Source organism: Vombatus ursinus, unplaced genomic scaffold, assembly GCF_900497805.2.
Source record: "Vombatus ursinus unplaced genomic scaffold, bare-nosed wombat genome assembly UNPS02010304.1, whole genome shotgun sequence".
In the NCBI taxonomy this organism is placed as follows: domain Eukaryota; kingdom Metazoa; phylum Chordata; class Mammalia; order Diprotodontia; family Vombatidae; genus Vombatus; species Vombatus ursinus.
This window is the reverse complement of record NW_020950082.1, coordinates 2,631,815-2,645,660: the sequence shown is the minus strand read 5'-3', so window position 1 is coordinate 2,645,660 and position 13,846 is coordinate 2,631,815. Positions and strand designations below refer to the sequence as shown.

Here is a 13,846-nt window from a genome sequence, read left to right as displayed (position 1 = left end):
AGCTCCCAATAAACAAGTTTGAGGATGACATTTCATTTTGGTGGATTAAGGTCATTTTGCTATTCAAGCACCTAGAAAAAAACAAACCCAAATTAAGACTATATTAAAGCGTCCCAAGTTTGCAGAGGCATAATCCTCAATAAAATATACTGATAAAAGTAAGAATAGCTGTTTTCTGGGCAGATATCTCTTTAGAAAGAAATAAGGGATTATAGAAATCCTAGGTGACACAGTAGTAAAAGTTATACTGGAAGGAATGAGATTTGTAAGCAGTAGTCCTCAGTATGGAAATTCTGACTTAATTCTTTAAGTTCTTAGTTTCAGTAGGAAAATTAAAGCTGCAGCCCATTGTAAATGGATTTAATTTATTACTACTGTATGGAGAATTACTAATTTCCTTGTTCCTTGAGAAAAGTTTTGGCTCATTCCTGCCTGACTCTCCCCAAACCCTTTTCTTTCCAGAAGACCTTCAAGGTTGATTTGCACAGCCCAGCCATAGATTTCCATTTATATCAACTTAGATGACAAAGTTTATAGCTCTTTCCAGTATTAATTTTATACTCTCTTTCAGGCATTGTTCATTCCAGTTGAACTGCACTATTAGCTATTCCCAGTACACAACATTGCATTTCCCACACTTTCATGCCTTTTACAAGTGGTTCCTCATTACTGGAATTCCTTCAAAGCACAGGTCAGGTTATCTTATTCAAGGCCTTCCTCAACTCCCCTCAGTTATTAACACTCTTTCCTCTTGAGCTCACTTTATATTATTTTGTATATAATTTACATTTACTTGTTTACATGTTGCAGCTCCGTCTTCCCCAAGTAGATTGTAAGTTCCTTGAGAGCAAATATTGTTTCATTTTTGTCTCTGTAGCCAAAATACCTAGAACAATGCTTTGAACACCATAGGCACTTAATAAATATTTTTTGAATTTAATATTAAGAAACTTCACATCACTTTATGTAACAACTTTACTGAATAAAGAATTACAGATTGTATGAACCAGTAGGTCAATAGCATATAATATGGTAATTTAAAAAGAACCACAGACTAATAAAAAGCCAATCAATCAGCAAACAGTATGTATGGTTAAATGATTTCCAGTCTTCCTAATTACTGGAGAACTCCAGTAATATGGCTTATTTTTGGAGGAAAACTACTACTTTTGGAATTTCAATGTCTACAGTCCATAAAGCAACATATTAGTCAGAAGGATAGACTTGGATTATAAATTATAAAATGAAACAAAGTACCATTCATAGATAACCTAGTTAAGACATAAATGAAAAAAGAGAGAATTTGATCTTTACCTAAGAAATGCTATACCTTTCTCCAGGAAGCTAACTTGAGATTTTATGTGGATACGAACAATTAAGGATGGTCCATAACATCCTACTACACAAATAGAGGTATCTGCAAATATTGCATGAGTCAATTTCTTCCTAAAGAAAATAAATATGTAGAACAGCGGAAGAAGGTAAACTTTCTAATTCTCAGGCTCAATTATTCTTTCCCTGTTTAAAACACACACACACACACACACACACACACAAAGAAGCATTTCCTTCAATGTTCATAGCATACTATACAGAGAATAGATCAAACACAAAAACTTCATTCACCTCCATCATTAAATAAAAACATCAATATACAGATAAAGGGATGTTTATGATATTTGTATAAATTTCTCAAGTCAGTTTTGCCAATTATCCATCATAAAGAATGCTGTTTCATAGTACTCATTTATGCTTAACTATTTTTCACATCCCCATGGCAAATTTTGGTTTGGTAGAAATTAAAAGTAGCTCAAGATACTTATTTTTCTTTTTAAATTAGAAAATGACTTTATCCTAGAATTGAATTTTTAGAATCTATAAGCTGGTTGAAAAAATACATTTCCAATGCAAAAACAACATCAAGCATATTGCTGGTGCTGCAATAATTTTTTGTATGTTCATGTTTTTATTTTCATATAAAAAACCAAATTTTAACACCATGACTAAAATTTTTTTACATGGTTAAAAATAACCATAAGACATTAATGATCTGTATCATGCATGGACAAAAAAGAGAGAGAAAAGAATGATCAAACACTATTTGTTTGCAATTGTTCTAGTTTTCTTTTTAGTAGATTGTAATTTTCCTTGGTCGCTGGTGCCAGAGGGTCAAGCTTCAGAGAGACTTCATAGTATTTCTTGGCTAAGTCAAAGTTTCCCCAACGGTGGTAAAGCACAGCTGAAACAGCAAGAAGCAGTTTTTATTGGAAATCTTTCTGCATAATTTGCAAAACTCAATCATTTCTTGAAAAAAAAAACATTAAAATATATCACAGCATTGATACTTTAAAAAAATCACTTGATCTAAGGAAATACTCTGTATCACATAACTTACTTTACCTTAATTACCTTCAGTAATGATATTCCTTTCTAGATACCACCATGTCTTTAAATTGGTCCCTAGCACTAAACGAAACACTAATATTTGGCTACTGCAAAAAGAATAAGAGGTACTATATTAACAACATAAAGGAATTATGTTAAAGACAGGGCAAAATAGAACAAACTCTTCTTAAGGCTAGTGCTGAATTTCCTAGATTGTGCTAAAATTCTGATTCTTTTTAGGTTTGGGCATGTGGTTGTTCTTATCATTGCAATAAAGAATTATGAATTTGTTTTTCAGTCAAGTTTTTCTAGCCATCTCAGCACAGTAATATCTGGCTGTATATTCTGTCAGCTGAAAGACAGGGACATAAAAAATAACAATGAATAACATTGAAAAGGTAGAGAAATTAATCTACATCTTGGGATTTGGTTCTAAAACTTTGCTATTGGTTAATTTATATAATTTCAAATTTAAAATGCTACTAACTCTACATATAGATGAAATGTTGGAATGATTTGAAGGGCAACATGATATTCCAGTAGCCCCCAAACATCTTCCCTATCCTGACCCTGTAATTCATGGTAGAAGGTCTTTTTCAACTCCACAACCATATTTGAAGGCAGTCTCTAGACAATCCCACATAAAATATATTACCTGGAAAGAGTGAGGCCTCAGCACTAATTAACAGAAAGAACAAAACAATTAACCTTTGATGGATGGACTGGGTAGCCAGGGAGGGTAAGACTATCCAGAGCATGGAGGGAAAATCTGAATGGTGGTCTACAAAAAACCCACTATGTGCTTGAGTAGTAGGGACCAAAGAAGATGGGAGGTGGAGAATAACTGAGACATCTAAGATGAACTTTGCTTATTTTACAGTCTTGTGTAACTTGACATAGTTTACAAATATGCTGACCTGTAGTTACTTAAATGTTGGAGAACGATGTAGTGCCAAAGCAACCTGATCGCTTTGGTGCTGTAATATGTAACTAAACTGATATGACCTAATGTACTAGAGTAGTTCATGGTTATTCCATGATAGAATAAGGTAGCAAGGACAGATAACTAGATTGATAATCATTATCCAACAAATATAAGTCTCTGAATTAACACAGATTATATTCTAAAGCTTCCACAAAAGTCCTGCTCTAATGCCTCATTTATAGCATGTGGTTAACTAGGCCCCAAAAGCAAAGCCTGCAGTGCCAACTCTGGTAGCTTCTACTATGTTGGAAAGGCTTCAAATACGGATTCCTTGATAGATTTGCTTGTCTTAGGGATCAGCCTAAGTGTGGAGAGAATCATCATAAAAACCTTTACTTAACTTGGTGATGAATTCATTGGTCATGGCAACCATGGCCAGGTTTAAAAATCTGAAACACTGGGTTGCAAGAATGAAATGATGGAAACCTAATGGAGGAAAACCTTAAGCATGTGTTTCTGACTTTCTGTTTTTAGAGGGCAGCACAGACAAGTAAGTGTAAAACAATCATTCTCTGAACACTGCTTTGGTAGAAATCAGCCTGCTTCATTAGAAACTACACTACGGTAAGATTCATACTGAAAAAAAGTACCTTACCCAAATTGCCATGATAACTTGCAGCATTTGGATTGGCCTTAATTGCCTTGAGGAATAAAGCTTCAGATTCCTAAGTAAATAATTGAGATGTCAAAATGCAAGGTACTTGTACAGATCATTTAAAAGCATATTAACTATAATGGGTATTGCATTTCTTGTCTTCTCAATGGGTGGGGGAGGGGGTGGCAGGGGAGAGAGAATTTGGAACTGAAAAGAAAAATTAACAGCAAGAACAAAAAAGCATATTAGCCTTCATGGCCCATGGTTTGCAAAGTTATTCTTTATCCTGTGACCCTTATATCCTGACCAACATCACTCTTCTACCAAAACAAACAAACAAAAAGAACTCGTGACAATATTCCAATGATCAAAACAACATCTTGAGAAGATGAATGTGGTAGTGATGGTGTTGGTTGAAGCATAAGTAGCAGGATTCCCACTAAGCTGGTAAGGAGGAGAATCCTTGGAGCTTAGGTAGGAAAGAGAGACGGTGAGAGTATGAGACAAAGTCATAAACAGACCTGGATAGAGGGCAACAGTACTGACAGAGTAAGAGCACTCTGACTGCTACTTCTACTCTTTTCAACACAAATTCCAAAATCCCAAGTGAGTAGGTCTGGGTGTGTGTGTGTGTGTGTGTGTGTGTGTGTGTGTGTGTGTGTGTGTGTTTGTGTTTGTTTTTTTCAGGGGGAGAAGTGTAAGAAAGGAGTGGGTAGCATAGGGATGAAAGGAAAGATTGGGTTTAGAAATAATAAAGCAACAGATAGTTAGAGTTTCTGTGAATATCAGTGGCAAATGAAGCAGTTTTCTATAGTAGCCAACATTGGTAGGTTAAGTTCCATATTTCTAAAATTAAGGGTTAAAGAATCATTTCATCTTTTTAACCATCTATAGAACCCATAACAATCAAGAAAAGTCCCATTAGCTGAAAAAAGATCAGCAGCAAGGGAAAGAATAATAACAGCTAGCATTCCTATAGTGCTCTAGGGTATGCAGAACCCTTCAGTTATTCATTTGATAATCATAACAACCCCGTGAAGTAGCTGCTACTATTATCCCCCTTTCCAGATGAGGAACTAGGCCCTACTGATATAAAGACAAAAGTGGCAAGGAATTAGGATGCTTAACAATTTTCCAAAACAATCTCCAGACCAGGGGTTCTTAAACTTCTTTGTGACATGGATTCTCTCAGTAGCCTGGTGAAGTATATGGAACCATTTACAGAACACTATTTTCAAATGTGTAACATAAAATACATAGGATTACAAAGGAAACCAATTATACTGAAATTTAGTCATCAAAATAAAAAAAAATTCACAGGCCACAGGCTAAGAAATCCTGCTTTAGGCTATCAAATAACTTGGGTGTAGCATATCTACAGGCTCTTTCAAACTTTTAATTTACATTTTAATTCCTAAAAGGCCTAACAAATTTAAGAGCAGATAGCATACATTAATCTTAAACATTTTTATTCTAAAGTTTTCATTTCTTGAATTTTATTTTCTCTCTTGCCACCATTTTTGTTTCTCCCACTTGTTTCCTGTCTGTCTCCACCTTTTTATCATCTACTGGGAGAACAACTTTATCAAGCTGTTGTACACTACAATCCCTGAGCATCTGGTGCAAAGAATCTGGACTAACACCTCTGAAATTACTATTTCTTAGTCAGAACTGGCAGAGATCAGCTTATACTTGAGAAACATGACCAAAAAGGAACTAAAAAGTAGGCCATAAGTTAGAAAATATAAGTCAGTAATTTGCATTTCTAAATCAAAGGTCAAGGAATACAGTTTCCTATATTGTAAGATTTAGTTCACCTATTTAACCAATTTCAAGTCAAGAAGCAATTATTAAGTGCCTACTATGTGCTAAACACTGTGCTAAGGCACTGAGGATACAAAGAATGTTAAACAAAAACAAAAAAAATCAGTCCCTGTTCTCAAGGAGTTCACAGTTTATGACATAACATGAAAACAATTATGTACAAATAAGACACATACAGGATCAACTGGAGTTAATCCCAGAGGGAAAGTGTAAGCATTAAGGAGACGAGAGAAAGGCTTCTTGTAGAAAGTAGGATTTTACCTGGGACTTGAAGGAAGCCAGGAGGCAGAGATGAGGAGGAGAGAATTCCAGGCAAGGGAGACAATCAGTGAAAATGCAGTTGGGAGTTGAAATGTCTTGTTTGAGGAAAAACAAGAAGGCCAGTATCACAGAGTGTTAAGGGTATTTGGAGGGGAATATGGTGTAAGAAGATTGGAAAAGTAGGAGAAATTCAGTTTATGAAGGACTTTAAAAGCCAAACAGAAGCTTTTACATTTGATCCTGGAGGTAACAGTGAGCCAGTGGAGTTTATCAAATAGGACAGTGATATAGTCAGACCTTCACTTGAGGAAGATCACTTTGGCACCTGAGTGGAGGATGGGCTGGAGTGATAGAGGCTTGAGGCAGGAAGACCAACCAAGAGGCTACTGTAATAGTCCAGGCATGAGGGGATGCACCAGAGTGGTAGCAGTGTCAGAGGAGAGAAGGAACCATAGAAGAGAGGGACTGCAAAAGAAGCATCGATAGGACTTTGAAAGTGGACATGGGGAGGAAGAGTGAGTTGAGGATGACACTTAGAGTGACTGGGGGGATGGCAGTACCCTCAAAAGTAACAGAAAAGTAAGGAAGAGGGAGATTTGGAGGGAAAGGTGAGTTTAGTTTTGGACATCTTGTGTTTTAAGTGTCTATGGGAAACCAGTTCAAGATATCCAATATGTAGTTGAAAATATGAGACTGGAGGTCAGGAAAGCAATTAGGGCTGGGTAAAAACACCAGCTAATCTGGTATTTCTTCATGGGAACAAATTAAATGGGCTATGTTTTTATGGACTCTGTTTTAACTTTTATGTAACCTTCCATACTTTAGAACAAGGGTTCTTAACTTTTTTTGTCAATCACAGACCACTTTGTAGTCTGGGGAAATCCAGTAGGTGGTGTTGTGGATAGAGCATTGGACTTGGAATCAGGCAGATCTGAGTTCAAATCTAACTACCAACACTTGCTATCTTTGTGATGATGGGCAACTCATTTAACCTCTGTTGGCCTCAGTTTCCTTATCCGTGAAATGAAATAATAGCACCTACCTCTCATGGTTATTGTGAAGAAAAAACAAGATAATATTTGTAAAGTGCTCAGGACAGTATCACGCATATTGTAGGTGCCATGTTAGATATAATTGTTATTGTTATCATTCTCAGAATGTTGTTAAATGCATAAAATAAAACATATGGGATTACAAAGGAAACAAAGTATTTTGAAATATAGCTATTGAAATATTTTCTGAAAAAGATTTTGCTGACCCTAGGGTAAGAACCCCTATTTGAGAATATTACTACATCTGGTGGGACAGTGTGTCACTCATTTTTGGGAAGATGTTTTTACCAACCAATCTTACTACAGCATCTTAGTAAAAAACCCTTTCTAAAGCTAATTAAGTATAACTGGGTAATTATATCATTTGATAAGCACAGGGAGGAAGAACAACAGTAAGGGCTTTGGAGCTATTTTGAATTAGAAAAATTGGCTCCATAGAACCCTGAAGGAAGAATTAGCTATCACCTTCTGGGGACCCAACTTGTAAGTGTGAATAGCTCCAGAGCATGTGCTACAAGTATAAAACCCTCTTTTAAAGTGAGGAATGAGAAAACCAATAAAATCATAATCAACTTTATACATCTGCCAAAGTAATACTTTGTAGTCTCATTATCTTCCCTTTACAAAAACCAGAGACAAGTCACTTAAATTTTCAACCTCGGTTTCCACAATCTGTAGTATTTACTTGACAGGGTTGTTGTGAAGTGCCAGTCAGATTTATGTAAAGCATTTTGTAAACCTAAATGCTATACACACATCAGTTATTCTAATAATAATAATAAAATTAGTGGTACTACAATAGATGTTATAAGAGTTCCTAGAAGGATAAGGCTGGAGTGGTATGCTTACATAATTTTTGATGCTTACAGTTGTTTAGCATTATTGTTACTTAGTGGTGAAAGGATTCTTTCTTCCCAGAATCCTCATTCTTATGTCATACTATGACATGATAATAAAAGCCTCTTTCATTATACAGAAAAACAATACCAAGTAAGTAGATGATAAAATAGCAGTAGATGCATTTGTCAATAAATTTATTTTGTTGTTATTGTGTAGTCATTTCAGTTGTGTCTGTCTCTTTGTGACCCCATTTGGGGTTCTCTTGGCGAAGAATCTGGAGTGATTTGCCATTTCCTTCTTCAGCTTACTTTGCAGATCAGTAAACTGAAGCAAACAGAGTTAAGTGACTTGACCAGGATCACATTAGCTAGTAAGTGTCTGAGGCCAGATTTGAACTCAGGAAAATGAGTCTTCCTGACTCCAGGCCTGGCATTCTAGCCATTGTACCACCTACCTGAGGAAACTGAATTGCAATTGTATATTATAATAAATATGTTCACAAAATTCCAAATTCTTAACTTGTAACAATTTAATAAGTGCCACAGTACTTATGTGCCATGGTTATATGAGTCACACAAATATTATCATATACATTGTCCCAATGGAGTGCACATTAAAATTCCTTGCAAAAAATTCTTATTTCTTCTCTTCTATACTGTCTTTTCTCAATGCCCTGTATATTTATGATGCAAGATGTCTGGAGAAATGGGAAAACTGGCTTCTTGCTCTTGCCTTACAAAGTATTTTCAACTTCATCTTGAGAAAAAAATACAATGTGAAGTGGAAATCAAAAGAAATACTGCTTATGTTAAAAAGCAAGAAGCCCTCATTTAGAGGCAGTAAGATGACAAAAAAAAAACAAACAATATAATGATTACATAGGTAATACAGTGAAAAAGATTTATTGTAGCTGGGCTTCTGGGTTAAAACTGATCCACCTTAACACAGATAACTAGACAGATGAACCTAAACAAAAGTTGGAAAGTATTCACCTTTTTTTTTTTCTTTTCTACAAGTATGTTCTGAGCGAAATCCAGAAGGATTAACAAAGCACAGGGAAGCAATAGGTACTCTTTATCGGTCACAAGTATGAGAAATAGGGCCAAATTTATGATCATGATAGAAAAGTTGGACTGACTGGAATATTTCATAACTCTAGAATAAGGCAGAACCAGTCAGTCAGTAAACATTTATCAAGCCCCTACTATGTGCCAAGCATTGTGCAAAGTGCACAGTGCCTGAAAGGCAAAAGGAATCAAATTTAAAAATATTGACTGACGACTTTATGCCACAGAGGCAAAAAAGAATCAAAAAATATTATGAATGGATGACTTTTTCTCCACTATATTAGTTATCATGGGGGAAAACAAAGAAGATGAATAGCCAGCCTTTGAAACAGAAGAATACTTTTTCCATGGAAAATGTAAGTTAGGCATACTACTCCTGAATATACTGAGAACTGAAGTCTACTTCTGATAGCACGGTTCAGGGCATTAGCTCTAGAGCAGGGGTTCTTAACTGAGATATAGTGAATAATATTTTGATAATGTAACTTAATACAACTGGTTTCTTTGTAATCCTACATATTTTATTTTATGTATTTAGAATCATTATTCTGAGAAGAAGTCCACAGGTTTTGCCAGATGGTCACAGGGGCCCAAGACACAAAAATGGTTAAGAATTCGTTTCTACAGTCATAGTACCGGGATTCAAATTCAGCCTCCAAAGCTTGTTATCTGTATGATGTCAGTCAGGTTTTTTAATTTTTCTGGTCCTCAGTTTCCTTATTTGGGCGATTTCTGAGGTCCCTTCCACCTTTGGATCTATAATCCTGTGACCATGACACAATCTCAGTTTGCAGTGTATTTTGGATTTATATTTAGTGCCAGGATTGGTGCTAAAGTGTGTGTGTGTGTGTGTGTGTGTGTGTTTCTAAAGTGAGGAATCTAAATGGTCATGGATACTCTACCATGCACCTCAGATGAGGAGAGTAAGAAGAAATCCTAAGTAGGCCATTTATGCACCCTGGGTTGGGTTATGATCTTTGTGTAAAAGATGTCACCCCATAAACAAAACCCAAAACCCTGCCTGATCTGGAAACAAACAAACCCAAGCACTCTTGTGCCAGAAAGGCCCAGCTGCAGCTACACTGTGAGCATATGTCTTACTATCAGTAAGACACATTTAGAGAGAGTCCTTTAGGACAGGGAAATTCTTCCTCTGCTGCCTGCCCTTTTCATGGCTCTTAAACCACAGAACCTTCCTTTGGTCTGTCTATAGTCTTTCAAGCAGAGGCAGTGAATTCTGACATGAAAATACATATACTTATTTTTCAGCCTACAGATTTGCCTTTGGGACAATTTCTTCAAGAAAAAAACTGACTATGCTCTACCAAGTGTACCATTGTTCAGTTACCTGTAGATAGATTTCATTCCTAGGACTAATTTCTCTATTTTAATTTTGGCCTACCTTTGGATTTCACTATGCAAAACTAATATTTATGGCTTTTATCAGATGCTATTGGTTAAGTACAAAAAACCTAGTGAATTACAGTTTACAAACCTTGTATTTTTGGGATTTCCCCAGTACATTTGCCAATGAGAACATAATAGAGTGATCATTGGGTATTAATTCTAATGCTTCCCTTCCAACTGCTTCAGCTTGGGCTAAGTTACCTAGGATTGTGGAAGAGAAAAAGAACAAAATGAGTAACACCTTAAAATCTTTTTCTGGTATTTTGGTCTATCTTCCTATAATTAAAAAATCATGTGTATTACAATGTTTACAAATAAATCAAAATTGCCCAAGAAAAAAAGAAGTTATTTGGTTACTTTAAGGAGCTTGAGAATATGGATCAAAGGATATGAATAGGGTCTGAACCTTTTATTTCACTGTTATGGGCAATTCCCTTGTGAGGAAGAGTAGTAGTGGAACTCCCTCTAATAATGCAGGTGGGTACTTTCCTTACAACTTAGTCTTAAAAGAATTTCCTATAGCATTGAGAGACAGTCCTAGTTCTGAGGCCAGCTCTCTTCTTTATGCTATGTTGGACCAAGAGAACACTAAAAAGCAACACACAAAATATTAAAAAAAAAACTTCAGATTTAAAGAGTCTACTGTGATCACTTTCTAAGACATCTATAATGGAGGGTGAGAGCAGAATATTTATACAAACTGGTCCTCACAATGGGGAAGATCACTGCAATTTATCCCACTTGTGACACTATTCAAATAGCTTTTGATTAAAGCATATGTTATAGTATTCAGCAGTAATATGAACGTGTTTCCTTACAGAAGCTAGTTATAATAAAAAAGTTAGAATAGATAACAAACTTACAAATAAGTCTTTCTCAATAATATGAATGTGATGACTTTGAATATTTTTTGAATATGTTTTTGAATATACATATATATGTATTCAATTTCTATTCACCTCAGAGACACAGACCAATATATTCAACTCAACAGATCTTTTTGTTAGCTTGTTAAAGAACTGCCAAATTAATTAATAACTACTTTAGCAATAATTGAATGATGAACACTATGTAAACTAGATCATCTTTTCAATTCTCTCAGCTGCTCATGGTTTTTCATAGTAATGCTTATTGATCTGGCATCAGTGGGGAAATCACTTGGGCATCACAGGTGAATAACCCAAATGACTGAACTTGCCCCTTTAAATTACCAAATAAAAAAAATCTTTTTGGATGGGAATCTTTCTAAATTCATTATATATTTCCTTTTATTCTTCTTGAGAGTATACTTTGCATCATCTAACCTTTTCTTAATTAATCAGGGTCACTGTGAATATACAATCATATCAATTATTTAACTGTTCTCTAATACAGTAAGAATTATTAGGTCTAAGTGAGTTTTTACTCCAACATTTAATTTTCTTAGCCTACTATGTTTTTTGAATTTATAGTTTCCTTTTTTTCCCCTTGCTATCAGGCTAGGGCCATACGCAGAAATCTTGTAATAATGGGATCTCACAAATAATTTTGGAGTACATAAAACATGCTGGGGAATTGGGCATCACCAAATGTGGCAATGACCCCAAAAGCTATAGTGTAGTTACAGACCTTTATCAGGCTTCCAGCTATCATTCTTTACAATTATTATCACTGTTCCTGCCTTCGGCAGAACTTACCAACCATTCAAATTTCCTATGGGCTAGGAAATCAGATTAACTAAGCCTGTTACAACTGTGTCTAAAATAGAAAGAACAGACTGAGTAAGGGACCAAGGGACTCTTTAATGAGTAAAGTTCACAAGCTTGAGTATATTGATTTTTGCAACATCCTTTTTTTTTTTTTTTTTTTTGCAAATCTATTTTTTTTTTTTGGTTGCTCATAGGACTTCTCCTTACTTATGGTTTTTTGGCTATGTCTGGATGGATGACTAAAGTTGTCAAATAAATAAATGCATAAGCCCTAAATTTTACAATGCTACAAAGGCATTTTAGTTTTCTCAAAATTTCTATTTTACATGGCTCAAAAATCAGATAAAAATGAAAGGCACATTTAGTAAACATTTATCTGATTAATCTGAAGACCACAAAAAAACAAACAAATGAGCCATCTATGCTCTTAATTATTAGGTGACATTATAACTATGCATTGTTATTTTGAATTGACATAGAACCACTTTCTCCAAAGTTCAAACATACTGTTAAAAATCACTATACCTGTATTATCAAGCAGTATGATCATGTTGTTCCAAGCCAAAGTATGTTCTGGTTTCAGAAAAGTAGCATTTCTCCATGCATTCAATGCATCTAGGGGACGATTTAAGTCTGCATACTGAAAATAATGCAACAATTTAAATGAATTTTTCTTGTTTTCATTCCTCTTTTTTAAGCTTCTGTGACTGGATTAAAACAGAGAAGACTGAATTTTCAAGTAACATTTAAGATGAAAAAAAATCATATTTAATGATGCCATGTTTTAAAATACATATTCACATTATAGAAAGGGAGTTGAAACCCTGATTGAGTCCTGCCTTTTCTCTCTTCCTCATTTCCCATATACTATATATACTGCAAAGTGTCAGATTTCTACCTCTACAATATCTGTCTCATCCATCTTCTTTTCTCTTATCATGACAACCACCCTTGTTCAAGCCCTCATCACCTTTCTCCAGGACTACAGCAATAGTCTCCTAGTTGATTTCCCTCTCCAATACATCTATCTTATAACTTCTGAACTGATATTGTAATGCAGAGGTCTGACTAGTATTTAAAATCCTTCACAATATGTCTCCAGCCTCCCTTTCCAGGCTTACTTCCTACTACTCCCCTTAGCACACTCTGTATTTCTACTAACAGTCCTACTTGTGGTTCCCAGAAGTCTTCCCACCTTTATGCCTTTGTATAGACTGTCTTGCATACCTAAAGTATCACCACTGCCTCTTTGAATCCTTAGATGCCTATAAGACTCAGCAAGGATTTTATCTCCCATACAAAGCCTTCCCTAATCCTCCTGGCTACTACTGCTCTGTCTCTTCATATTAGCTTCTACTTTTCTGTTTCCATATTGTATTCCCAATGAAATCTAAGTTCCTCGAGGGTAGGGTAAGCATTTTAAATGATTTCCTTTGTATCCCCTAGTACCTAGTGCAATGGAATGTGTGTGTAGATAGAGTAGGCACTGAATTCACTGGTGTGAGGAACTTCACCAGTGAAGATGGGCAATTGGTAATAGAATTGGAGAACTGACTTTGAGTGGGCTACTTAATGGATAAGTTATTTGCACAGGGTCAGACAGCTAGTTTGTCATAGGTAAGACAGAATGAAGTCTTCCTCATTCTGAGCCTAACTCTCTAACCACTAGCACCTGTAAGCCTTTCATCTTGTATATAGTAGGCATTTTATAAACGCATGTTGAATGAAGACTTGTTGAATTG

General features: G+C 35.4%; 1 protein-coding gene across 2 annotated transcripts in view; it reads right to left on the bottom strand.

Annotated features, from left to right (window-relative positions):
- Positions 1-1,011: 1,011 nt before the first annotated feature.
- Positions 1,012-13,846, bottom strand: part of TMTC4 (transmembrane and tetratricopeptide repeat containing 4) — a 93,751-nt gene continuing 80,916 nt past the window's right edge. The window contains exons 15-18 of one of the 2 annotated variants that reach the window (XM_027854110.1): positions 12,630-12,744; positions 10,505-10,617; positions 3,966-4,035; positions 1,012-2,239 (exon numbers count right to left, since the gene is read on the bottom strand). In XM_027854110.1, the coding sequence (XP_027709911.1) occupies positions 2,091-2,239; positions 3,966-4,035; positions 10,505-10,617; positions 12,630-12,744 (447 nt within the window). In that variant the 3' untranslated portion in view covers positions 1,012-2,090. The remainder of the gene's footprint in view (positions 2,240-3,965; positions 4,036-10,504; positions 10,618-12,629; positions 12,745-13,846) is intronic. The other variant, XM_027854111.1, reaches the window with a different exon arrangement.